Source organism: Lonchura striata, chromosome 1, assembly GCF_050655825.1.
Source record: "Lonchura striata isolate lonStrDom1 chromosome 1, ASM5065582v1, whole genome shotgun sequence".
NCBI classification, from domain to species: Eukaryota; Metazoa; Chordata; class Aves; order Passeriformes; family Estrildidae; genus Lonchura; species Lonchura striata.
Window position 1 is genome coordinate 32,939,575 of NC_140703.1, and position 27,993 is coordinate 32,967,567.

The 27,993-nt window shown below is 47.6% G+C and overlaps 2 protein-coding genes across 2 annotated transcripts; one reads left to right on the forward strand and one right to left on the reverse strand.

Annotated features, from left to right (window-relative positions):
- Positions 1-12,772: 12,772 nt before the first annotated feature.
- Positions 12,773-24,516, forward strand: LOC110472349 (homeobox protein NANOG). The gene is made up of 4 exons (XM_021533981.2): positions 12,773-12,935; positions 15,829-16,103; positions 17,428-17,517; positions 17,930-24,516. The coding sequence occupies exons 1-4, from the start codon at positions 12,785-12,787 to the stop codon at positions 18,290-18,292; spliced, it is 879 nt and encodes a 292-aa protein (XP_021389656.1). The 5' UTR covers positions 12,773-12,784; the 3' UTR covers positions 18,293-24,516.
- Positions 23,727-27,462, reverse strand: LOC110472350 (homeobox protein NANOG). The gene is made up of 4 exons (XM_031507908.3): positions 27,123-27,462; positions 26,560-26,834; positions 25,072-25,161; positions 23,727-24,689 (listed from the first exon to the last, which is right to left on the reverse strand). The coding sequence occupies exons 1-4, from the start codon at positions 27,445-27,447 to the stop codon at positions 24,288-24,290; spliced, it is 1,092 nt and encodes a 363-aa protein (XP_031363768.3). The 5' UTR covers positions 27,448-27,462; the 3' UTR covers positions 23,727-24,287.
- Between the last annotated feature and the right edge of the window lie 531 nt (positions 27,463-27,993).

The following is a 27,993-nucleotide window of genomic DNA, read 5'->3' on the forward strand; positions in this document are numbered from 1 at the left end:
CCTAATCCACATAGTCAGTCCTTACATTTCAAAAGGCAGTCAGTTTGCCCTTGGTAAACCAGCACCACCCTTTCCTGACCATATCCTTGTCCTGTGGTGCTGGGTGACAAGAGGACACAACACTGAGGTAAGGATTGCTGGTCTGGGGTTCACTGACTCATCCTGGTTGGTCTGCACAGCTGCATGCAGCATTAGCATTTTTCCAGCTCCCAGGGATGACACATGAAAGACTCTGGTCTCATAATCCCATCAGGCAATTTTTTCAGCAGCTTCAGAAATGTCCTATCACCCTTGAAGTGTATTTTATTAAATCTCATGCACTGTAATATATTCAATCTCACAAAGTAGTATCAAGATTGCTGCTGCCCCACTCCTTGCTGTCCCTCAATTTTGCAAAACATTATGATATGCTTGGAAATCTTCAAACAGGCTTTGCTTCTACAGACTGTAGCAAGGAAAGCTTTAACTACTTCAGCCTCATCTAAGGCTGAGACATTGGTCACTACTTGGTCTCCCCATTCCTCAGCAGACCTGTATTTTCCTGGGATAGTTGAACAATCCCTTTGTCACCCAACCTATTCCATGTAAGTTTCTCCTCTAGTTGGGCTCTAAGGCCGTTCTGATTTTGTCCTTCTGTACCCAAGCAATGCTTCCATCCTCCTTCTCCATAGGCTGTCTTTTTTCCATCTCTTGCACACATGCTTTTTGCACTTGAATTCACTGTGAATCTCCTTCTTTAGTTAAGATGAGTTTCATTCAAAATTAGTAGACTTGCTGCACAAAAAAAAAGAAAAAAAAAAAAAGAAAAGGCTTGAAGATGCACAAAATTACTCCCTGCACAAAAAAAAAAAAAAAAAAAAAAAAAAAAATTGTTTGAAGATGTTGTCCTGCACAATGTTGGCTAGGGCAAACTGTTGTGCTGTGCCCCTGTCTTTTTACAATCCCCTGATGCTGCAAATCAGTGGAACAGTGACTGATGACACAACTGGAACTCTGGATTTCTGGCACACAAATAGTTGCCTACCTTCCTTCTCTGGTGCTACATTAATGTGGACACAGGGGATGCTGTCCATGTGGAAGGCCACTGCACTCCCAAAGCCCAGCAAGCACTTTCTGCCATCTCAGAGCAGTCAGCAGTCAGGTGGATCGATTTGATGGTGGTTGATTTGATACTGAAGATGATGTTTAGGAAACAGAGTAAGAGAAAGCCAAGGAAGGATGGAATGAGTGAAGCACTGAGCGATGAACACAGCGGAAGATGTGGCAGAGACAGTGAGTGACTCTGGAATGAAGTCCTAGGGCTGTGAGGAAATGGTCCCTGTAGTGAGGTACTCAGAAGGATGATCATCCACCCAGAGCATTGGGTCACTTGCTGGCAGTGTGTCTGGCAGTTAAAGCAGGAGACAGGAGGGAGCTGTATGTGATAAGGAGAGAGATGCAGAGAAGAGTGGTCAGATCTCTGAAGGCAATGGTGGTTGAAAAGACATTTTATAGGAAAATCCTTGAAAGTGTTGTGGCTATGAATGGAGCTGTTTGAAGTGAGGTGGAGTGGCCATCAGGTAGTTTTAGCTATTTAGGTGTCTTGGTGTGAGACCCCATTTTTAGTCATGGCATCATGACTGCAAGGTAGACTGGGAACAGGCAGCCATGAGGCAGACAAGGTAAATAAACTCTAGCCTATATCCACCAAGAATATGCAGATCAGCACTTGCTGTCACCCAGCAGCCTTTGTCTTTTTGTCACCATGCTCCCTCCAAAAGAGTTCTTTCATGTCCATCCAAGAGTGTTCTGTGGATACAGAGATGACTGCCAAGCACACTGAGGTGGTGGGAATGAACAAAAAATGCTGACAGCTTTGGAATAAGTGGCATGCTGAAGGCTAATCTTGTTTCAGCAGCTAGAAACAGGACTTGGTGTGCTCTGGGTCTTCCTGTCCCGTGGATAAAGCATAGCTTGATAGCCATTGATGAGAAGGCTGGGAAAACATCAGCGCATTTGCAAAAATTTTGGATATGCAAGTTAAAACCAGACAGAAATACTACAAAACACAACACATGTTTGGAGCATCTACTCACTTCTGACAGATCAGATCTAAGACGTAGGGAAAGACAGGAAAGGGAGGGGGATAGCAAGATAAGGAGAGGAGAGGTGGCTGGGCGTTTTGGGTGCAGCAAGAAGTTGTGCCAGTGTGCAAAGTCTTCTCTGGGCTTTTGACCTGGGCAATCGTGTTGGAAGAAGGGACAATCAGGGTCGGACAAACAGAACGGGGCAGATGACAGGTTTTATCGCGGGGTGGTGCTTGGCAGGCGGGGTTCGAGCAGGAGCCGCTGGCCGGGCTGTGTTTGCGCAGGAAGCGCCTGGTGCGGGCAGCAAAGCTGGCAGTGCCACCTCCTGGGCAGAGCAGGCGCCTGGAGCAGCCCGCATCGCCCTCTCCCGCTGACCGGCTGCGGGATCTTGGGCTGAACACCGCCCTTCCTTGCACATGGATATCTTCATTAGCACAGGGACGGCCCGAGGGAAGTCGACGAGCAAAGTTCATGCCCATCTGAGCGAGATCTTCACACTGTCAAATAAAAGTGCAGAGCTACACCCGGGGTGACAGTCACTGGTGGAGGAGAGCAGGAAGGACAAATGTTGCCTCAATATTTCTTACCGAGTTTCTACACCCACGTGTATTTATTAACTGTGGGGTGGTGTTGTTGTTTCTTTTTTTTTTTTTTTTTTCAGTAGGGACCTGTCCTGCTGCTATCTCCAGCTGCATCACAGCAGTTTTTCAGCCACGTAGTTGCATCATATTGGCACAGAGATCGCACTTGATTTGGTAAATTCAGCACTGTCAAGTTGAAACAACCACCACAATGAGAGAGCTGGGTGTGGTGAGAGATGACGGGTGGCCTTTGAAAATTTCAATTAAGCACACCATAGCTATATTTTCTCTTGGTTATGAAAGCAACACATTTAAGTCTGTGTCTTAGAACCATATAGACTAGATTGCAACTGCCCCACAGGATGTGAGCAATCTACATGTTCACTGTTACTCACATCCTGCAAAACAGAAAATAGTATGCACAATTGATTGCAGAAAGAGATTTTTCACATGAACCCAAAGAGAAACAAGACCAAACCATGCATTTTACACACAGTATCAGCCCTTGGAATTTATTGTCAGCTGCCATTCAGAGCAACCTGCATAAAGGGCTCAGTGGAAACTAATAAAATGCACAGGACCTTTTAAGTGCCACAGGCAGGGAAAACTGATGAGCATGCAAGATAGAGCTGGCTCAGCTGGACTGAAGGTCTCACGCTGGCAAATCAGAAGCAGCCTGGCCATAAGCACAAAGCAGAGCTATCTTCCTACCTGTGATTGGTAGTGCAAGACAAGATCCCAACAGAACTGGCCAACAATGTCAGCAAAGCCCAGTGTGGGCAGACACCCCTGCTGCTGAAACCTGCAGGGGCTTGTCCATCTCAGAAAAACTTATCCATAAGATATGCAGAAATGCTGACAGAAATACTTGCCAGTATGTTTCCTTATTTATTGAAAGAGGCAAAGCTTTTGTGGAGCAGCACTCCAGCACCTTTGTGCTCCTCCTTTTTCTCATTCTGATGCAAGGGTGACATCCACACTGATCATATGTAGTTCATAGGTAATGGTGTGTGTTGTAATACTCGAGTCACACACACACAAAAAAGTTAAAAGTGTCATATTAGTGTAAAGTTTTGGTGTTTCCAAGCAGATTGTTTAAAGCCATCTTTTTCTGTGAGCAAGTCTGATTTCTTTTTCCAATGTAATTGGGGAAAAAAAAGGAAATAAATAAGAAAATAAAAATAGGGTAAAAAAGGTAGAAGTAAGGAAAGAGAAATGTTTTTCCTTGCAACTGGAAAGTCAACTTCCTGACTGACTCTGTGTATGAGGACAGAGTAGCCAAAGCACAATCACCAGGGCTGACTAGAAATTAGGATTTAGCAAAGATTTAGTGCACAGTGTTGGTTCTTGAAAAGATAGTTTCATTTTTTCCCTTGACTTAAGGAAAAAAAAAAATCCCTTCCTGGAACTTAACCTTTTTATTAACTAAACTGAGCTGAGAGATCATGCTTTGCCCTGCTGAAGGCAAGGTCAGGACACATTAGTGTCACTTTAAAAATAGAGACCTTGGAAATGCAAAGCTCCTGGGAAGCTGTGGTGCACACTGGGTGTGCAGGGTACTGGGTACCTTGGCTTGTGCAGTGCTGTGACATGAAGGACACTGCAGAGGCAAAACACAGACTGTGGTTCCTCGTCTCCTCATCATGCCTGACGTGAAAGGGAAAGAAGGTGAAAGAGGACACAAGGGAAAGGGGTTGTAGTGTCCCTGCACAGTGCAAAGCACTGCAGGACTGGAAGGGCTGGGAAGCTTCAGGGCCAGCTGACTGGAAGGTGTGGGAGCCAAAGCAATTGTACTGCCCCTGCTCCCAGTCCCTCTGAACTGGGGGCTTCCAGGAATGTTTTGGAGTACAGCCATCACACACATGTGATGTGTGAGCTGTGGGTGTGAGCACTCTGGTTGCACAAACACTGCCTGATTCTTGCCAATAGCATCATGAAAAGGTACAGAGTGTCCACATGCCCAGCCTCATCTAGAGAGGCCTTCTTACATTTCTGTAAATGCCTTTCTTCTGCAGGGAAACTAAAGGCAAAAGCTGAATTACTCTAATCATACAGCCATGCACACAAGCCCAGCTTTGCAGCAGACAGTCAAGGTTTTCACCCAGATCCCCTGAATGACCTAGTCTCCACACAAAACTCTCAGTGGTCTCTGTAGCAAAGGGGACACAAAATTCTTGCTGAGCCTGTGGTTTCCCTCTGATGTACTTGGTGCCTTGCAGGAAGAGTGCAATGCAGTGCCAAGGTCTCTTCCAGCAGCAGCCAGACACCTGAGGCTGTGTGTTTGCCCAAGGAAGCCCCTATTACTAGAGTTGAAAAGACTGAATGCTCCTAGCACTGTCTTGAGTGATTTGTCTACATCAGTGGCCCAGCTATCACAAAAATGGGGCCAAAACAGCACAGAGATGGGGAAACTGAAAGTATAGATGGAGACAGGCTCACATTACCCGGCCATCTCTGGTTCCTCTCTTGTACCCCAACAATTTTCTTTCGCCCTTGAACACACTTGATCCTTCCTTCTACTATGTGGTATTTTCCCAAAATAATACCATAATTTCATAAAAAAAATCTTTCCAGATTTTTTTCATGCTGAGATTTTCACAGGGCACCAATCCCAACCCCTCCCCCACCATGTTGCTTTACCAATGAGTTTAACATTACATCCCCACAGGCTGATTACCTTTGGGCCATGAATTTCTTCCTTGCTCCTGAGGTGCCTCATACCTGCTACAGCACAGTGCCCTGGGGGAACACAAGCTATGGAGTGCAGCCTTACTGGAGTGTGCTGACTCTGTGTTACCTCCTTTTCCAGGCACAGAAACGTGCATGGTTATGTGGCAACACACTGGCAGCATGTGTTTCCCAGATGCCTCAAAGTTGAAAGAGGCCATATGTGTGTATACATACATACATACATATATATATATATATATATATATATATATATATATATATATATGGATGATATTCACTCCTGCACCCACAATTCCTACAAAGCTTAAATCCGTCTGCAATGTAATTATCAGTAAGCATCTTCTTTTAAGGCAGTTGGCAACTCATAGGGGTAAATCATGTCATGCCAAAGTACAGGGCACTCTGAAGTATGAGTGCCATGCCACCACTCCACAAAACATGCAATTCCTTCCCTCCCACCCAAATACCCAAGCACCAAACCACAGCCCAAGCCAGACTACAGCTCAGCAGCAGTTCTGTGGCTCCTGGCATTCACTTGAGCTACAGGCTTCAGAGATAAATGATCTTTCTACAGAGTCAATGGTCCTGTTTTCCCTGCAGAGCTAATTGAGCTTCATGAGGGAAGCAGACCCATTGACAACACAGTTAATTGAGATCCAGCAATGATGTGACTGATGTCCCAGGAAAGCCTGTTGAAAGATCAGCTGACATAACCAACATTGATGAGGCAGAGGACCAGACCTAGCTTGGCCCTCCAGCTCATCTCTGTTGAGGTGAGGTGACTGTGAATAACTGTGACACACAACCTCATCTACTCTCATCAGAGTTCCCAGAATTGTGCCTTCCAGTGCAGGCCTTTCCACCTGTCCTCACCTGCTTCATAGGAGGTAGGACAATTGGAGTGGAACAGGCAGTGGGAATGACTTCAGACAAGACAGATCTCCCCCTGTGTCTAACAGAGATTAGATACACATATTGCTGAGAAGCAGAGAGGCTGAGAAGCTGCAATTCTGGTTTGATACTTGCTTGGCAGAGAGAAGCTGGTTATAACACTCCTGTGCTTGCTGCTCTTCCCTGGGGCTTCTCTTTCCTCCTCATCCCTACATTTTACAGGGCATACAAAACAGAATGTGACCTTCTCTGTGTAACCTCACCATAACTGTGGGCGGTATTAGTAGTGCCTTTAGCTTTAAACACTGTTTTTTTTGCAATGACAAGCTGTTTCTGCTTAGCCAAGGAGTGGCCAGCGCTGTACAATTACAGGCCCCTTCCTGAGCCCACATGCAGCCTCAGTCTGCCCATTCAGGAAAAGATTTTTGTCAAGTGCTTGAATGTCTGCAAAATAATATTGCTGTTGTTTGAATTTGGTATACCTCAGCTGGCAAACACTTTTGCCTACTTTTTTTTCCCATTTCCTCCCATGCTGTGCTTTCCAGACATCTCCCTTTGAATACTTAACCTTTGGGATCCTTTCTCCTCAGGTGCATGACCAGTCCCCTTCTTTTCTTCTTCCTCCCTGCCCAAGCAAGATAGGTTCCTTTTACATCACTTTGTTCTCTGTGGTATTTGCAACACCCTCCCAGCCTTGTATCACCTGTGAATTCCATTCCTCCCGGTTGTGTTTTCCCTGCCTTTTCAGCACCTAGAATGACGAAGCCTTTTGTGCGGCCCTTGCTGCAATTGAACCTGATACTTGAAAGGAGGAGAAAAGCTTGGAATAAACTGCTCTGATGATTCATCCCCGGGGCTGAAAGATTTGCTCCTTTGATATCAGTCCCTTGATCAGAGCTCTGCTATGTTATCTCTGTCTGGGGAGACTTAATTCCTGGCACATTTGGGCTGGTGGAATCCCAGATACCAGAGCTGGTGACTGGAAAAGGAGACCACTACATTCTTCTTCCAGCCTTAGATATGTCAAAGGGTCTTCAAGGTTTAGTATTCCAGGGCCTATAACCCCCTTAAGGCAGCTTTTGTCTACATTTAATGCAACTGAGAAACCTCTAACTTTCTTCCCCCCTGCCAAAATCCATCACCTGCTCTCTCTGTAGTTTACACCCTTGCAGAGGTGTTCCAACAGTTTCTTTATGCCCTGTTCTGTGGGCAGCTTTCCCTACCAGCTCACCCTTTACTTGTCTGCCACATCCTCACAAGATATTGAAGACCCTTTCACTATTCCCTTTTGAGACTGTGCCTTGACCCAATGGTCGTGGAGCAAGATGAGTGAAAACCATGGAAGAAACATGGAAAACATATCCATGAGCGTAGTCCAATTCAAATGTGATGGTCAAAACATAATATCAAAGTGCTGGATGAGTGGGATGTACTCCCAGGTATTGACAGATGAACTGGCAGAGGAGCCATGGGGACCTGCAGTTTCCTAAATTAGACATAAGTGGTAATTCTTTGGAAAATTTGCCTAGGAGCAAGTTTGGGGCATATCCACATAGGGACCACATCTCTGTAGGATCAAATGAGTTTTCCAGTGGTGGGGAAGTGTTTTCTCCATATGCACATTTAGATTAAAATGCTGTGCATGACGCAAAAGGGTTCAACGTGATTTGAGGTTTCAAGACTTCAGACAGCTTGGTGCTGTGGCAATAACCACAATAAAAAAATCCTTATGGCTTTTGTTAAAGAGAAGGGGAAACAGCTCAAATAACAAAAAAGAAGTAAGCATTATAAAAACCCTCCTGTCCTCTCTGGGAGAAAAATATACCACAGATGACATTGCCAGCAGTTAAGATCTGTTATTGCAGATGGTGGATCTGGAGTGTAGCCTTGCTGTAATTTTATATGCAAACTTATTTCTTCAAAGTGAAAACTCGTATTGAATAGGGAGAAAACTCCACCTTCCATGTCATGTCTGGCCTATGCCTGGCACAGACAGACACTTTGGGAAGTGGGAAAAGCACAGCAGCATCAGGCTGGATGACAATTAGCTGTATTTGCCATAACTTGTAGCCATACAGCCAGGGCAATTGCTTTGGCTAGTAACCACAGGTGCATTTTAAACTTGAAGACAAGGGAGAGAAGCTAGACTGGGCTTTGTAAAGGATGTGTGAGAGCAGATAAGTCTACTACATTCCAAGAGATGTGTGTTGGAATGAGACTAAAAGTGGTAGATGTGGTAATATTGTCCAGGCCTTCTCTCTGCCTACACTGGTCACACCTTTTTCTGGCAAAATGGGAAGTAAAAGCCTACAAATGAGAACCAGGAGACTGTGGGAGTGCTGGCATCACTGATCATTTTTTCCAGTTTCATCTTCCTCTTGGTGTAAGTGTCAAACTATACTTCTCTTTGAGGGCCTGACTGTGTGAAGGACTCCAGGAAGGATGTATGAGCAGAAAAAGCCATTTCAAAAAATGATCAACAGATTGTCCTAAACTGTTTTGTTGGAAACCAGGGCCATTCATTTCTTGACCCTTACCATTTTTTTACTGCACAGATAAAAAGAAAAAAATACAAGAAATAAAATAAAAAAGAGGAGGGGGGGGAGAGGGTTTAAATATATATGTATACACTTTTTTAATTTTTAACTTTCACCGATCAAAAATTTTGCCCAGTAAAATAAGTTGGGCTTTTATTACTCTGAGTAATTTAAGAGATGGGGCCTTCTGTTCCCTTCCTTAATGAACCAAAACCACTTAACATGTGAACTTGTGTCCTAAATTACATTTACAGAAGGAAAAATTGAAGGAAACTAGGAGACACTTATGAATGTTATTTAAGGTTTGCAGGCTTTCTAGACCCTCCCCCAGCCTTTTTAGGTAGGTGTTACCATAGATCCCCTTGCAACTTTCTGCCCTGAGGGATCTTAACTTTTTTTTGTGGCTCTGGATGGCTGCTATGTACAGCAAAGTACCAGTTCTGACCAGCCTTAGGCTGAGAACAGTGGAAAAAGAGAAAATTAATCCTTTTCCTTTTTTTTTTTTCTTTTTATTATCACCCAAATGAAATTTGGCTATATTCCCTCAGTGAGAAGTTATTTTACTCCTTTCAGAATTTTTCAGCCCAGTATGACATACCTAAAGCCCCCAGAAAGTAGCAGCACATTTATGATTTTTTGGAATAAATTCTCCTTTCCCTTGCCCACTCTCAGTTCAGCAAAGCCATGTGTGTTAGCGGGGAAAAAAACCCTTTTCTGTTGCAGACTTGTTAACAATATTTATAAAGAGTACAAGGTCATTGTGACACCGGGCAAGCACATGGATCTAACTAGATTACAGCACAGTCTCACAGAAAGCAAAGAAAAAATGTAGAAAATCATAAAAAACAAAAGAAAAGTCTTCTGAGAAAAGTATGGTGCTTTAGGAGAGGCGAATTCAAGTTCAATTTATGGTTAAAGAATTAACATGCTGAATGAAGTGGTTAAAAGGGGAACAGAGAGGTAATGTTGCAACGTGGGAATGTTTTAGTTAAGTTTGCTTCTTATCCTTCAAACTGCATTATTTTTCCAGGTTTTTACTCTTAAAACGTCTTTTGATTAAGCCATTAGTATCAATAGAGATCACAACAACCCTACAAATGTTTAAACAAAGCAGGACATTTGTTTGAGGCTTAAAAAAAAAAAAGGAGAAATATTATGAAACAGTACTATCACAGACTTTATCTTAAAACAACTGTATTAACAATCTTTGAATACTTAACCAAAACCATACTCAACATTGTCAGATAACAGTGAGTATTTGGGCTGGGTCTGGAACAAAACAGTACCAAACCAACCAGGCTTGGTTTGATGCCAAGCCACATCTGTGCCAGATGTTTTGTGGGGGACATAAGCCGCTCCCTCAGAGGTGCTGCTGCTCTGAAACCACCGGGAGAGAGTGAGGCCCTGAGGGTCCCCCTCCTGCCCCCAGGGGTGACACCACCCTTCTCCCCAGCTGCTGCCCAGAGGGACTTTGTAGTGCAAGTGACTAAACTGGTTTATTATGGCCTCTGGGCACCTTGTAGGAAAGATCGAAGACACCTTCAGAAGCAGCTGAAATCAATGAGATCAAGTGTGAAGTGCTCAGCCAGTGAAACTCCCAACAGCTACACAGAGCCCCACTGCCACCCACACCAGCACCCACACCGTGTTTTCAGCCAGGACTTCAGGTTCAATAATCCTAAAAGAGATGTTGATACCTCCCAGGTCTGCTACCTTGGTTTTATATCCTAACTGCAGCTAAGGCCATGAAAATTTGAATACCAATATATGGTAACAGGCCAGGCATGAGTAAGGAGAGCATAACATCCTCCTTGACTGGTGCCACTGGAGCTGCCCAGCGGGGTCCCAAGCTCCTACAGCTCATGTAACTGGTGCTTAATTAGCTAGGGCTTGAGGGCAGATATGAGGGACAGTGATCTCAGCTCTTGTGGCACTGCAGCTCTGAAATGTAGAATGATTCAGAAGGGAGACATGAGCCAGAGCAAATTGTAGAGGCTGCTGCAGCATGATTGACATATTCAGGATGCTCTTGTGTTTCTATTGAGTCAGATGTGCTCAAAAGCACTTTTTTTGCTTTAAGTTTTTTCAAGTAAATTTAACATCAAAACGTACTGTTCTTGTACAGAGATATGTCAAGCCCTGCACTTTGTAAAGTAAAGAATGTTTCATGCAAACAGAAAACATAAAACTCAGTGCCAAGTTAAAGAGACTTCAGCCAGGTCCCTAGCTCCCTCCAGTCTGCACCTCATGGGAAAGTGTCTCTATAGACAGGGAAGCCAGGACTAGTGACTTGCCATGGGGCACAGAGCAGCAGCACAAGTCTTGGTAGAAGTGGTATTCTATGTCCTTTTAAACTGATCTAAATTCTACTTTCTATTTCTGTTGCTTTCCCCACCTGCCTGTATCTTCTCCCTGCTGATACTTGAACACTGATAGCAAGCAGGTGCCCCTCTCTGTCCTCCTGGCAGGACTGGGATGCTTGAGATGAGCACAGGCTTGGGATGAAAGCAGCAACAAGCATTTGTGAAGTAATGAGGTACAGAGGGGTGAAAGGACTGTCCATCTGAAATAATTTTACACTTTTGTGGATCAGCACCTTCAGCTCTGAGCTTCTGACAGGAGGCACGCACGTGTCCTGGTGCCAAAGCAGGGCTGCATCTAACAAGTATTTTAATTAACTCTGGGTCTCCTATCTCTCTATTGAGAAATGGACATTAGTGACAGACTGACAATGTCTTTTGAAATTGAACCAATAAAATTTACCTAAATACTGGTAGAGCAAAACCTGCTGATGAGAGGGGACTGAAACAAGCCCAATCTGCAAGCTGACAGCTCAATTCTGTAGGTCACTCACTTACCTTTAGTTATTTAATGAACAGCTCTGCAGGTGCCTGTCCCCCTTGGGTAGGCCATATGTCAGGAAACATCAGCTAACCCTGTCTTAAAGGAAACTCTTAATCTCCTTTACTCCAGCTAACATGCAGCAGCCGAACAAAGGCCACATCCAAAGCTACACAAATAAAAGGATGTGCTTTTGAAAGGCCATGGGCAAGCAAATCTATAGCTGTGGACCTTACATACTAGATCTTCTCCTAGCTCCACAATGAAAATGCCTCTGCTGGTTGTCCCCCTGGAGACCAGCCAGCTGAGATTTCTGAGCCTGCTCTGCAAAGTGAGATCTGGTGCTGGCTCTGCTTGCCCAGTGTTTCCAAGTTTGCTCTGGCACAAGCTTGTTGAAGATGGGCCAAACACATTTTCAGCTGGCTCCCTCGAAGGCCTGTGTGAAGGAAATTCCTTCTCAGTTAAAAAAAAAAAAGAAAAAAAAGAAAAAAAAAAAGAAAAGAAAAAGTATGTTCTATCCCCAGCTCTAATTCTTACTCATTTCCCCCCTCTCCCATCTCCGACATCTCCGCCAAGAGTATGGGAAGTGCTGCCAGGTCAGTGGCAGTAGGGGGTGTCTGTGGTCTTGGGGAGGTGTCAAAGTGACACAAGCCACAAAGTAAAGGTCTCAGAACCCTCCCCACAACCCCGGGGCAGGGTGTGGGTTTGGCCGGCACGGTACGGAGCAGCTCGGCACCAGGTTTCGCTGCTGTGCTAAGTCTGTCTCCCCCGTGGTGGAGGGCGGCCGGGATGCGTTCTCCCAAGGCAGGGAACAGCTGTCCCGTACGGGACATCCGCGCTCACGGGATCCTGAGCCCAGCACAGCCCACAGAAGCAAACGGGAGGAGTTGTCCTGGGGCTCTGGGTCAGACCTTGCTCAGGTGCGACCGAGGAACCTGCAGAACGGGAAGAATTCAGAGGGGACATATTTCAGCTCTGATGCCATTCCAATGCTGCTTTCCCTCCCCCCCGCTCCGTCCCCACCCCACCGATCAGGCTCTTTAACATGACAAAGAGCCCGGAGGAGCGGGCCGCGGTGAATATTGCGGTCCCGGGCAGGGAATGGCCGGCTATAAAGGCCTGTGTCCGCCCGGGGGTGAGCCGTGTCCCCGCGGTGGAGGTGCCATCGGGCGCTGCCATGTGCGCGCAGCTGGCGCTGCCGCCGTGCCCCGCGTACCCCGGCGGCGCTGCCCGGCGCTGCCCGGAGCCCCGCTGGGGCGCGGCGGGGCCGGCGGCGCCCGCGGCGGCCAGGCTCTCTCCGGAGGCGGCGGGGAGCGGGCACACCGCAGGTAAGGCCTTGCAGCCAAGCCCTGGAGCTGACCCCCGGGATAGCTCCGCTCCCAGGTCAGGCTCCAACGACTTTTGGCGGATTTTTCCCTTCCCCTGCCTTGGTTTCCTAGTGTGTGCCCTTGTGGTGGGCAAGGAGGAGGGGTGACCTTGGCCAGTCACATCACTTTGCCATGCTACTTTTCTTGGGTGACTGCCAAGCTGTTTCCTAAACCTCAAAAGAGTATGCAAGAGGCGAGGCACTGTCTGGTGTGTGCTCCAGGCTGAAGGGGAAGAGTGACAACTTGGTCTTGTGGAAGTTCGTGGTTCTTGGTGCAGGAATGTCTGGGCCTCTTCTTAGTTAAATGTTGTCATGTGTGCCATCGAGAGAAACAGATCCTGGAGATACTTCTTGTGGTATCCCTTACAAACTCCTTGCACCTTTTATGTGCTTGTTAATCATGAGCCAAGGCCTGGGTGCTGGGAGATCTGCTCCTTTGAATCGAGCATTGTTACTCACACTGATTCTTTCATTTTGCCATTTTCCTCTATTTCCCTCTTCTTTGCGTGCTTTTGTTGCTTTGCCTTTCCCTTTTTAACCAAAAAGCCTCAGGCCTCACCACAGTGACATTTTCTGTTCCTGTCATTCCTCTGGCACTCCAGTGAGGGGCAATAGAAGAGCTAATAAGAGCGGCTTTTCTCCCAGCCTCGCATTGTGGTCAGCAGGGCAACACCCTAGCAAGGTAAATGGGTGGAAGGAGAGCCAGGTTTTGGGGTGCCACTTTCAAGCTGTCATTTGCTATGGAAAGCTCCAGGCTCAGGCAGAGTGGCTATGGTTACTCCCATGTGGCTACCTGCCATGTAGGTTCTCTGCGTGTGCCTGCCTGACAAAGGCAGCGGGCGGATGGACTCCTGTGTGCCCCGGTGGGGTTGGTGTATGGACTGTAACCCCACCTTCAAACACTCTCCCCTCATACCTCTTTCAGAGAGAGCCCCGTTGTGGAAGTCGAGGCCTACAGATGTCAGGACCTGGTGGGAGTGGGTCTGTCACAGGCTTTCATGTTCATGTCTGTTGCACTGTTGTGTTTCTCGCTTCCTGTCTCCTTTACTCTCTTCTCATGGGAGAGGGAGCAATTCTGCCCTGATACTTTTCATCGGGGTTTGGGATGACAGCTCAAGCAGCAGCCTGAGGGAGCTTTAGTTCTATAGTGTCTCACTGTGCTTCCTGTCTAACAGGGAGACTCTCCTGTTTTCCAGGCCCATGTTCATTTTCTCCCTATAAAGTTTTTACTTCACAGCCTGTAGGAGCCAAGCATCCTGTGATACCATACGAAGTTTTAGCTTGCCATGCAGCCAGGTCACTGATGTTCAGCTTCCTGAAGGCTCTGCAGTCTACCCCCAAGCACATAACACCACAGGCCCTTGCACCTCTTCTGCTGACAGCCTCTTTCTGCTTGCAGACAGAATCCCTTTGCAATCCTCATGGCCTCACTCCCCAGCGCTGGAAACCTGCCCCACTACACCCGTGGCTGTTCACCCAGCCCCTGCTGTGGGTGGTGTCATCTCCTAGGGGGATAGCAAATGGCCCAGAGCAGGCAAGCCTTGAGTGGCAGGCACCACAGAGACAGGAATGCCTCTAAGGAGAATAAGAAGGGGAACACTACCACAGAAGTGACCTCCTTTCTGAGGTCCAACAGGACTCCCAAGGCTTTTGAGTGATTGCTTAGTCGGATCTCAGCTTAGGACAGAAGAAGGAAAGGTTTTGTAGGATGGGTGGGAAGCCCATTTGTCCAGGGTACATCAGTACTTTGCTGTGGACATATGTTCTGGTGACTGGGGTGGGTGTCTCAGTGTGACAGCTCTCAAGGTGACTGGTAAGGAGGTTGGGAGACATTGGTTGGGCTCAGTAGTCAGAAGTGTACTGAAATGGCACTGCCCCATTCACTGCACTTACAGTAGTAGGAGAGGGGATGGACCATGCAGGATAGTTTACAGAGGAGTAGCTGGAGGAGGGAGGGATGGACAGATTCATCATTGTACTTAGGGGAAAGAGGAGTGACTGGTATCACAACCCTCCAGTCAGGTTGGCCTCTCTCAGGCTCTAGTAATGTGGCATGTGACACATTTTCTTATTCCTGCAGCCTGAATGACTTTGCAGCTTAGCAGGTTTTGTCTTCACTAGGAGCCTATATCCCTGGTACAGGACTGCTGCCTCCTTTCACCTATTTCACACATCCACCTTTCCTCTCCCTCTCCTTTTCTGTGTGAAATTTCTCTTCTTCATTATTCTCTCACTAAAAGCCTCTCTCAAATAGGTCCTTCCTACAGTGTCTCCAGCAGTGGCATGGCCTGTGGTGGGAGACAAAGGCAAACAGGACTGATCCAATATCCAGTGCCTGATGTTCTCCACCTGCTGCCCTCACTGTGAGCACTGGCTGCTCTGCCCCACCACACACCGTGGTCAGAGGGTTTTTTTGTCTCTATTGAGTGCCTTGGTATTGCTGGGCAGGCAATTCTGGGGAACCCAGCCAGCAACCCAGAGCTATGCTTGCTGTCATGACAAGGCCTTTTTACACCACAATCAGACTGAAATATTACTGAGGCCATCTGGAGGGGGAGAGCTCACTGTGAACCAATGTGCATCAAACTCTAGCACCACTCCCTGCCCTGACTTTTCTGCCTGGCAAAAGGGAGTCATGAACATCCCAGAGAGGACTGAGCTGGGAAGCTGCTCGCTCTCACTGCACTTGTCTGTGCTCACATATCCATGAAGAAAGGAGGTTCACATGAGCCTTTGCTTCAAGAAAGCTCCTATCTGGTAGGCAAGGAGCTCTAGAGCAGGCAGGGAGCATGCTCATACCCTTACAGCTAAACATTTTGTCTCTTACACCTTTTCTCATTTTCTTTTATTTATAGAAGTATCCCCAGCTTCATCCAGTTCTGGGAATTTCAGCCAATTCACACCAGATTCAGCCACCAGTCCACATTCCTCATCCACGTCCCCACAGCCTACAGCTAAGTCTCAGAAGGGCAGAGAATATGGCGTGGAGGGGATCAGGAAGACCAAGAGCCGGACAGCTTTCTCCAAGGAGCAGCTGCTAACCCTGCACCAGCGCTTCCAGAGCCAGAAGTACCTCAGCCCCCAGCAGATCCGGGAGCTGGCTGTTGCCCTGGGGCTCACCTACAAGCAGGTGAACACAGAAACTTTGACCCACAGTGTATCAATCTCACAGTGGCTGAGTGGCCACTTAAGGGAGTGCCAGGATGGAAAGATGAGTGCCCAGCAGGGACTGAAGCCAAGGTGCCAGTAACAGTTGCACCCCTGCTTATTCATGCCCAGAGATCAGAAGCACTTTTGCAGATAGAGGGGTCAGTGGCACCTCATTTGGGCCTCCCAAGTCGGGGGTCAGTTAAGGGTTCTGTTGCCAACACCAGTAGTAGAATTGCAAACCCAGTGATGAATATGTTGTTCACCACAGTCTCTACCCTGGGCTTGACAGTACTTCACAGATTGTTTCATGTGCTGTGAACTTCTCAGAAACCCTGGCATGCATCTGTTCTCTGAATCAGGGGCTGCTGCGACATGCTGCAAGCTCTTGCTAGTGTCTCCTGGCTCTTATCTTGTCCAGTATCTCAAAATGCTCCACGCTCAGCGCTGCTTGGCTGCTTGACACGTGTTCCCTCCTCCCCGTGGGGGCTGCTAGGTTCACACATCACTGCCCTTTAGGGTCTCTGCTGATCTCCAGTTAGGCTGCAGTGTAGTGAAATTATGCTGCCTCCAATGATGCCTTCCTAAAGTAGGGGGGGCTGGGCAATGGGGCACAAGAGCTCGCAGCTATATGTCCAAAATCTTCCTGAAATTTGAATCTCAGAGCTGGGCATGATGGCCAGGATGCCCTGGGACTAAAAAGGTTATACTGCACTGTAAATGCACACATACAGCACGCACTAAACTGGTTCTGTCAGGAACAAGGCAGGTGTGACTGTCTGCTCTTTCCTTCAATCCACATCCCTGCAAAGGCTGCTTTCACAGTGCAGACACAGCCCGGGGGGAAATGGCCCTGGAATTCGCCCCAGCAAGGAGCTTTGAATTTGGGAACTGCTGGGGACAAGGAGCAGGTCTGTCCCTTCTCTGTTCGCAAATATGCAGAAACAGTGTCTTAGAAGTTTGACTGTAGTGCAGGGTGCTTGTAGAGGTGCTGGTGGATCTGATTTACACCAGTCATTCACCTCCATGTTTGGAATGAGTCGATTCATCCCAACTATCACTGTCTCTTGACATCGAGCCACCCCCTCCCCCATCACACAGTTGCACTAGCCACCTGCTGAGGCTGCTAGACAGACCTCTCCCCTTGGCAGCACCCCCCAGGAGTTCTGAAAGGCTTTTATCTGCTGCTGCCCATGTATCTCTGCCGGCTGGTCACTTCCTCTGGTTATTCCTGCTTGTGAATTTGGTTACATTTGTTCTTCCCTCTCCTTTGCTGACATTTTCTCTGCTTTCCCTTCCCCTCCCAGGTGAAGACTTGGTTCCAGAACCGGAGGATGAAGCTGAAAAGGTGCCAGAAGCAGAGCCTGTGGAGCGAACGGGCTCAGTGTCTCACACAAGTAAGAACACAGCACATGGCTCAGCATGGCTCTTCTGTCCCGTATTTCCTCCATGGGGGCAACTTAAGCATACGAATGTGAGTGTACCTGGCCTTCTGATTTGCTCAGCACAGAGGCACAGACTTGACACCACACCATGTGTACTGGTGGTAGTCCAGCAGTGGGCTGGCTATACCACAGAAATGTTTCCAGGGAAAAGCTGTTTTCCTCTTATGTATGTATGAATACATATATATGATTGTGTATCCACCCCTGAGCTGTGGGAACGGACATAGTTCTTCTTGCCCTCCATGCCATTGCTGCTGGTCAGTAGACAATATGAAATGTGAAGGGACAGAACCCCAGTACATGTCAGGCCTGTGGACACCAGTGGAGAAGCTATGTGTTCTGACTCTCCACTTTTCCCTTTCAGAGTGGCTTCCAGAGCAGTACCTACCTGGATGTGCACCCCAAATTCCACCAGGGCTACCCCATCACCACAGCTGGCAACATCCAAACCGTGCCTGCTCCCTGTCAGCACTATGGAGCAGGGCAGAACGCATACACAATCGTGACCAGCGAGGATGGAGGAGTCTTTGGCAAAGGCGGGGGGACCTGCAGTGTCCAGCAGACAGTGGGCTTCATTGCCCAGCACAAAGTAGACTTTTACCACAGCTATCCTGGCAGTGTGGAATATCCAGGCTCAAAGACAGGTGATGGCTGTAATTTTCACCACTCAGCCACTATGGGGGCTCCTTTCCCAACTGCTGCCAGCCATCATCTTTATCATTCCTAAGCACTGTGGATGTGGGGTACTTGGGCAGCCAGGAATCAAATCTTATTCTCATCTCTCCCTTTGTTATTGGTGTGCTGGCCACCTCAGGGACACCTCGTAGCTAAAACCTGTTTTGGCATCCAGATGTGTGCCTGCAGACATGCAGCTGTGCAGAGACCCATTTGCCCAGGTACATGCACACAGAGCCCTTCATTTCTGTGCTGTACATGTGCACACACACATTCCTTTCTTGATTGGCACAGACCACCAAGCTCCCTGACAGCAAAGCCCAAGATCTGGCTACCCAGTTTATGCCCTGGATCTTCTTAATTATGGATCTTGTAACTTGTCTAAGGGGGCGCACAGATTCCTTTGGGAATCTCCATGTATCACTGTACAGTTGTGTGTACATAATACATGAAAGCCAGGGGCTGTGTGGAGAGGTGCTAGTCACGTACCTTTAACTGAAGTTGGAGAAGTTACTGCCACGTGCCAGTTATTCATTTGAAGTGTAAACCATCAGTTCTGTATATCAGCCATGAGGTGAAGTGATGAAGTGTCTAATGAAGGGAGTTGTGACAAGTAGCTTGCAGAAAGGCTGGTAAGAGGATCTTATAAGCTCTTACTTCTAGTCTGTATCTTTCTGTGTCTCCCCCTGAGAAAACCTAACAGTGCATACAATCTGGCAAATAAAAGAGTAGTTTTTAAGATGCATTATGTATTTTTATATATCGCTTTTTTCCCACTGCAATAGAGCATGGCAATATAAAAACCAGATGGAACATAAATAGCCATAGCAACCATATTCCATTGTTATTTGATGCTGAAACTATAAACAGAATTTTTTCTGTATTAGTGGATCAGCTTCATGGCTCTTGGCAATGCCAGATAAGTCAAAAAAACAGGTGAGTAACTATCATCCACCTTAACAATTTTCCATATCCAGCAGTATTGAATATGGGGACTGTCATGGAGGTACTATCATTTCTGAACTTGATTATGTAAGCATCTAAGTACCTAAAACCAGAGGTGTGTAGCAAAATACATGTAATAACAGGCCTCCAGTTCCCTGAGTCAGTTTTCCTATCACTCTTTGATGATGACAGCGAATTCCTCTTAATGCAATGAAGTAGCTGGCATGGTTTTAAAAAAGGGCATAAAATGAAGGCAGTGATTTCTGTGACTAGAGTAATAAGAGGCATGGTCTTCTGTTGACAAAGCTGATTTATGTTCCTGTGCCTCACAGCTGTTTGTTCCCTCTCCCACTCATGCAGACACTCTTTGACTCTACTGTAAACTGTATGGTGTGCTGACTTTGGCTGTGTTGGTTTAATTTTCTTCACAGTATCTAGGATGAGGCTGTGTTTTGGATTTGTGCTGAGAATGGAGTTGATAATACAGAGATGTTTTCATTACTGCTGAGCAGGGCTTGCACACTGTCAAGGCCTTTTCTGCTTCTCATTATCTCCCTGACAGCGAGAAGCCTGGGGGTGTACAAGGAATTAGGAGGGGACACAGCTGGGATGACTGCCCCTGACCGACCAAGTGGATATTCCCTATCATATGGGATTGGGCTCAGTGTAGAAAACTGGGGGGAGGAAGAAGGGGACATTCAGAGTGGTGGCCTTTGTCTTTCTAAGGAATCATTACACAGGATGGGACTCTGTTGTCCTGGAGGCTGCCAGCCTATAGGAAGGGGTGAATTAATTCATTGTTTTGCTTTGTTTGTGTGTGTGGCTTTTGCTTTACCTATTAAATTGTTTTTATCTCAATCCACGAGTTTTCTCACCTTTAGTATTCTGATTCTCTCCCCCATCCCAGTGGTGGGGAGTGATCAAGTCGGCCAGCATGATCTGGGGAAAGATAAGGCCTTTTGGATGGTGAGTCATACAGACTTGGCACAGCCCCCACCTTCTCTTGTAACCATCAAGTGGCTAAGGATGGGCAAGACTGTTCTTGAAACCATCGGCGGGGTGGGGAACCATTAAGTCGACTGAAAAGGTGCTGGCTAACATCGGAGGGTGGACAATAGCGGCAGTTATCAGGGCTCTCACACCAGAATTAAGATATTTTTCAGTTCTTCTCAAGCCAACGGTTCTGTTTACTTACCTGAATATAAACTAAAACCTTTCCATGCCAACCCATCAAAGGCTGCTGTAGGTGAATAAAGCTGAGCTTGCAGCATAGTCCTCACTAATAATGCTCCGGAAAAGGAGTCACATGTCATGCCCTGCTCCTTCAGAGATGCTTTAGGACAGGCAGGATTTTGCTGTGGAGGCTCTGGGACTGGCTTGCAGAATGCTTCCGTCTGTAAGAGCATCAGCTGTGATCTCCCTGCTACTGGAGATCAAGGTATTCAGCAAGGTAGTGCTAACAAACACTACCAAATCTTGTGGTTTCCTCAGAGGCACAATTTTTCAGAGGTTATCATCCAAAGACAGACCTTATTGCCACAGGTGGTTAGGTGTCTAAAAACCTGCAGCAATTCCAAACAGGCAAGTAAGGAGCTTTCAGGAAGGGAGATCATTGATGTCTGCTGTATCAAGAGCTGCATGGTCAATGTCCTATGTAAAAACAGCAGGAATGCAGCTACTGTTAAGAGGGTGTCCCTCAGCCCCAGGCAGCCAGGGGGACACGGGAGATTTAGTTTTTTTTCTGGTCTTTCTCTAGTATCTAAGCGATTACTTAGCTGGATCTTGGGGCTCCCCCAAAGCAGAAGTCCAAGTGTTGTAATTTGTAAAAGATTTAATGGTCTGGACACTCTCCAGCTGCTAGACAGCAGATGGACTTCTGTCAAGTATGAGAAATTAATTCTAGCCTGGTTATGAAAGATTCTCAGATATGACCCGAGGGTACTCTTCAAGTTTGGATAGCATGAAGAGTACATGGCCCTCACAGGTAGGAAAAGACTTAGGATTGTGGTTTCTTGGTTTTTTTGTTGGGATTTTTAAGTTTATATTTTTTCCCTTTTATTTTAATGTCCAAGTGCAATGATTTAGAGTCATTCATGCCTCATGACTATTCAGTATCAGCCAATATGCTGCTGCCCTCTGACGTCAGGCCAGGCCAGGCAAGAGACTGTAGCAATGCTTGACTGAAAATTTCTGAAACCCTGTTAGCTCAGCCCTCGAGTCATGTGGTGTAGTTAGATTGCTAAATATGCTTACATATGCCTGTAGGGAAGAGCCTATTAAAGCAAAGATCATTACTTTTAACTGCACTAGAGAGACAATTGGGGCTGTGAGCCCTTGCTCATGGATCACTCAGAAGAAACATGTAGCTTGTAAAACCCCTGCAGGCCACATTGACATGGAGAGCGAGCAATGAGGTTTCCACTGCTCTTGGTATTTTCCCTGTGGGACAGCTGGAACCCAGTAGATTACAGAATAAAATCCTGGTCTACATAATCTGTACCATACTCAATTTCTTCTGTTTAGGTGGTAGTCTCTGCAGCACCAGAACTACATCTGCAGCTTTTTTGTCACTGTAGATATTGTAAATGAGGAGTCTATTTGCACAAGCTGTAACGCATATGAAGAGCTCCAAATCATCTTACAGCTTGATCCTAAAAAGATTTGCTGGCAAGGCAAATCATATTTGCAGTGTGCAGAAGTTACTGGTACACAGCAGTTACAGGAGGCAGCAGTGTTAACAGAGGTGTAATGCATTCTAGCAGAAATCTTTTGCTAGCATACACTTTCTCTCTCTAAGGAACTAATACCAACACTTCTGCAAGTATGAGGCTGCAGGCATCTGCATCTCCACCGGTTTTGGTAGTAGTGCCCAATTACCTGTGCAGTTTTTCCACATGGGAATGTGATTCAGGCATGTGAAGGTAACAGAAGAGATCACCAGTTCTGTGGAAAGACAGAGTCCTGTTTTTTAATTCCACAGGCTCTAGAAACACTTCCTGAGCAACTATGAGTTCTTTCCAACCCACCTTCCAAAACTCAAACATCTGCTCCATGTGCTCCCCCTCCAGCTACACGTGCTTGCCAAACCTGCACACAACCCAGCCTTGAACAACCAGGGGAATAACACAGCCATAAGGGAAAAGTCAATTTCCACTGAACATTCTCATAGTACATGGAGTAACAAACCACACCATGCAGAGCAATCGTTCTGAGCCCCAGGGCTGTTGCAGCAAGAATATCTGTTTTTGCAGAAGGACATCTGCCTGCAGAGCTCCAGCGATTTCCTTACCCTTGCAGCAGGTACGTGGAAGCAAAACATATGAAGCAACACAGGTAAACTGCAGCAGGCATCCTCTGCAATTGCTCTGCAAAGATCTGCATATTACTTCTTTAAAGACTGCATCTTGAAAGAACCCCCAAAATAATAAGCTGCTCATTCTAAAGCTGAAAGACAAGGCATAGTATGTATCACTTGTATAGGTGATTTATATGGTTCAGCTTTACTTTTTCAAGGCAATTGTTGAAATTAATACTATTGCTAGAGAATTGACCAGAATTCATACAATGCTACAGGGATATTAATCTCCCATCCAGAGAAAGCTCTTGTTCTCAAATACAGAAAGCCACGTGAACCTGGTATTTCCCTCTCTTACAGGCCAGATGTACCTTTTTCTGCTGTTTTAAGGTTGGCAGCCTGTACATACAAGTGACTCGTTCTTTTGTCCTTCTCTACACAGACTCAAGCCTCTGCTCCTCTCTCCCTTCCTGTACCTACTGTTCCTTACCTTGCAAGCAGAGTATTGCAGCTTTGCAGATGAAGAGGGATGTGCTTTTGCACCCACACAAGCAGGTTCCCTTCGGCAAAAGACCTGTAGCAGTTTGAGCAGTCAGCTGCCAATTTAGCTAAAATTGTGCTGGGTGGGAGTATCCATTGAATTACCCCTTTCGGTCAGATGAAGGGCTTCAGTGGTGTAGTGTACTTTAAAGAGCCGGGGATTAAATCAAAACAATTTCTGCTAGTTTGGAATACTAAATAGTAACTTGGTTCTGGTTTTGTTTCAGTGCTGGAAGCAGGAGATTTAGTTGCTTAGTCGCAGGCTTCTGTTGCCATGAGGTCAGCACAAGAAACCCAACAGAGCTGCATATTTAATTAAGTGGGATTCCAGACCTCCAGTTGTGACCTTCTGGAGCATCAGCAGGAGGCCACACAATCGCCATGACACTTTCTTTTGCTCCATCCTCCTTCAGCAATACTTTTTTTTTGAAGCATTGCTGTCCAAGAGCTGATACAGGGCTGCACATCACTTCAAGCCAGCAGCTTGGTCCAGTTGCCCAGCCCTAGAGCCTCCCCCCACCCTCCCTGCAGTAGGCTACACAACAATATATTCTGTGACTTGCTCCTTTTTAACAATTACTTGAGCCCACCCCTGAGAGCACGATAGGGTTATTTTTTCCCTCCCTTTCCTCAGTACTGCAGGTCTAACCTGTGTAGCACAACCACTCTCGTAGCCAAGCTGTTCAAATGCAAGCTGGTGACAGCATCACAGTATTAAAATAAAGTAATTTATTTTCAATTCAAACAACTTCGTAAGAACATTAACATTAAAACATTGAACATTAACCAGAAAAAGCAATAAAACACAACATGGACATAACATAAAACATGCTTGGTAACACTACAAAAAACAAACTTTATGAAAAATTATTCAGCAACAACAAATATTCACCTCCTTTGCAGTGGAAGCTCTGCTGCAAGACACACAGGGCAAGGATCAGAGATCACCTGCTAGAGAAGCAGCAAAGAAGGTGAGACTTGAACAACAAACAGACCTTAACAACCTCTGCTGCTCACAGCTGCAACATTGCACACTGGCCTCAATGAATGAGGTCCAAACTCCTCAATACCCAAAGCATCTTTGCCAAGGGTTAGCTATGAACAGACAGGCACACTTAAATAGGAAACTAGCCCCAGGCAGCAGGGTGCTGAGCCCCTCCAGTAGTAAAACAGCAGTAGTGAGGAGAGGCAAGAAAAACAAATAGAACACGAACTCAAAACCCTGGAAATCCCATGGGTGAACACAAGAGTTGGGAGAAAAATATACTCAGACCTGAGACTCATACCCACTCTGGGTCCCCATGGGGTGCCAAGGTAACTGGCATTGATTCTGTATAGGAGAGCTCGAAAATGGTGTGACAGTGTCAGAGGTGCTCTGGAAGTTGAAGGTGTCATCTGCCTCCACGCTGACATAATCTATATTGTCAAAGTAGTTGTGATAGAAGTTCATTTGCTGGCTTAATAAACCCATGGTTTGCTGGGTATTGCAGCTTGTCCCAGCTTTTCCAAAGAGCCCTTCTTCCTCCACAGACGAGAAGGAGTACAGGTTCTGCCCATTCCCGTAAGTCTGAGTGTTGGACACAGCCTGAAAGTTCCTGCCCGAGCCGCCAGGGAAGACCTGGTGGAACGTGGGCGCCATATCCAGGTATGCAGCCTGATGAACCCCATTCTAGAAGACAAAGAAAGTCGTTCAGCTGTGCAGAACCACACCAGGGGCCCATGCTTTTGGATGGGTCCTCTCTTCTCCCCCAGCTCCCCCTTTCAAGCCGAACAATAGCGCCTTTTTCAGGCCCTTTGTCCTCCCAACAGACCAGTAATCGCAGAGATGACTGGTTAGTAATCTCCAGCTCCACGTGTCCAGGAACAACCACGCTGGGGGGGAAAACTTAAAAGCTTAAAAGAGATGCCATTGTAGGCCCTGTTAAGAGGAATTAAACTGGCTTGGTAATATCGAATACTGTGGCTTGTTAGAATTACCAGGTCGGACATGATGCATTTCTCCCTGCAGACTGGAGGAATTATGACTACCACTGATGGGGAAATTTACTCACCTGTGGTAAATACATCCCTTTATCCATCCACTGGCTCTCCTTTTGGCAACGCTTAAATTTCATCCGTTGATTCTGAAACCATGTCTTCACCTAAAAATGATGCAGAAACTACATAAGAAATTATTTTTTAAAGAGCTTAGCGCACATCCTTATTTCTGCTAAAATCCCCTTTCTGACTTCTAATACTGTCAATAATTTCAGCGGCTAACAGCGTGCTGCAGATGCAGGTGGCTATGAAATCACAGAGCTGAGACATGAAATCTAACATTTCTACTCCTCAGATCACCACTGGACCTTCCCTGACTTCAAAAACCCTACCTAAAACACCGGCCAAGGCAACTGCAGAAATCAGGTTGTACAGTACCATCTCACTGCTGTGCTATGGCCAGGGCTCAGGAGCAAATCGTTCCTTTAGTCAGACACAAGCAGCTGCTGGGGCAAGGACCCTCTCTAGGGAGGGACCATGGTGCCACTCCGACTTGGAAAGGCCACTTGCATAGCAGTGCAGGTACCTTTCTACATTCAGAGACAACACACGTCCCTGCAGAACAGTAAAACCTGACTCTGCACAGCCCTGCTTTGCTGCTCTGCAGGCCCTTTGAAACACCTGCCCGCAGTGGGTGGATAGTGCTGGAACCAAACATAAGACTGGATCATAGATTTTCACACCCTCTGGTCTCTAAGGTAAGAGGTAGCACAAGATAATCCAAAAAACTTCTCTCTGGGGTCCAAGAAAAACGAAAACTGTTATGAACAAAACAGCCTGGCTGGGACACTTGGCTCAAACTAAGTACTGACATTGAAATGTTAATTAGCTAATTGCTCCTGGGAATCACCTACCGCCCCACCCTCACTACCATTCTAGGACTGGGATGCAAAAGAGGGAGACCAGTGGAATCATGGAAGGGGGTTTTGGGGATGAAAACACCCCTAAATGGAAGGCTGGGCACAGTGGAGGGGGCTGGATGGGTGTGCTGGTTGGAGAAAAGGGAACCCCATCCCTAGTCTGTGTGTTTGACCTGGCACCATAACCTGCAGAGGACCAGACTGGACTGGGCTGCGGGAAGCAGGCACAAAGGAAAATCCAACACTTCCTGGTATTACCAGGAAGGAAGGAGAGGGATAGCTGCTGCTGGACTTCGGCAGCAGGCTCTGCACATCCCCCCAGCCTTCGGCTACCAGTGTGCCAGGAGGAAAGGAGAGAGGATGGTCTGCTGGAACTTCAGATACAGACTGGACACCTCTTCACCTCCAGCTACCAGTGTGCCACGGAGACTCCAGGGACAGACTCTGCACGCCTTCTCCCCCTTCGGCTACCAGGAAAGCTACAACAGCGGGGGCGAGCTCCTTGTCGAGCCGACTTTTTAATATAGAGCTGAATACTAATAAAATGCATAGACCCTGTTAATTTCAAAAACCACACACACACAGAAGAAGGAAAAAGAAAAAAGACCCCAGATCAGCTGCTGCTCAAAGCAAGATGCTCACCTGCTTGTAGGTGAGCTGAAGGGCAGCAGCCAGCTCCCGGATCTGCTGGGGGCTGAGGTACTTCTGGCTCTGGAAGCGCTGGTGTAGGGCTTTCAGCTGCTCCTGCGAGAACGCTGTGCGGCTCTTGCCCGTCTTCACCACACCCTTGCCTTGCGCCTTGACCTTCTGCAGAGAGGAGTGGGGAGACGGGGTCCCTGCTGCGGTGGGGCTGGTGGCGGAGTCGGGGGTGTGGTACTGGGTGAGTGTCCCAGAGCTGGAGGAAGCTGGGGAGTCAACTGAGGATAAGAGAACAGGGCTGAGCAAAATAAGTCAGGGAAGACTCAAAAAACCCTTGAAAGCCCAGCTTCTCGGGAGAATTTACGATGGCGGGTGCCCTGGGGAGGAGGGCGCAGGTCGCCTCACGGCAGCACAGCCGATGCGCCCCAGTTCGCCCCTTTGCCCGTCCCGTCCGGGCAGAGCGGCCACGCCGGCGCCCGGCTCCGGCCCGCAGCGGCACCGGCATCGCCTCCCAGCCCCGGACACCGCTGCCGGCCGGGGCAGCCCCATCGCTCCGGCCGCCTTACCTGAGGGACTGGGCGTCTTGGCCGCGGGCAGCGGGAGCGCGTCCGGCGCCGGAGCCTCCTCGGTGGGCGCGCTGTCCATGCTTCCTGCGGAGAGCCAGTAATAGTCCCCATACCTGGCCGCGCCGGGGTACAGCACGTACGGCGGCGTGCCTAGGTGGCTGCTCATGGCCGGGCCGGGTCCCCCTGCCCCGAGCATGTCGCGATGTGACTGTCGAGACTGCCGGCAGCCCGCGGACAGAGACTCCTTTGGGGGCAGATGGGGGGGATGCTTTAAGTCCGCTCCAGCCTGGCCTTGGCTGGAGGGTATTGTCATGGCCATTGTCATGTTAAAAGTTGGTTGATTGGGGGAAGGGATTTTCGAGGGTATTCAGGGCCCGGGGGAGGGCTGGGACACCGGGCTGCGCTTGCCAACTTGGCCGGTAGAAGCCACGGTGAGGATGAGCACATCACTCCCTGCTGAGGCGTGGGAAGGAGGTCCTTGCTCGCCCCTCGGGGCAGCAGGTCTGAGCAGGGTCGCCCGGTGAGCTGGACAGAGCTTGGCGGACATCCCCCACATTTCACAGGTCCCCACCCAAACAGAAAGAATGGCCCCGGAGCCCGCCGCGGGACATGAGGAGACTTTGTGCGTCTGCATTGCAGATCGCAACCATCATTGCTAAGAGATAAGCCCTTCACCTCCCCGCGACTGAATCCGGACGGGGGCAGGGGGGATGGCCCTACAGAGCCTGTCTGTGTGGCGGAGAAGAGGGCTCAAAGACAGCCAGGCTGCTTCTCCCAGCGGCTCGCCCGAGGCTGAGCCAGGCAGTCCTGTTCTGCGCATTTTCCAAGCTTCTTTACCTCGCCATTTAAGGCTTTCTAAAAAGTGATATAT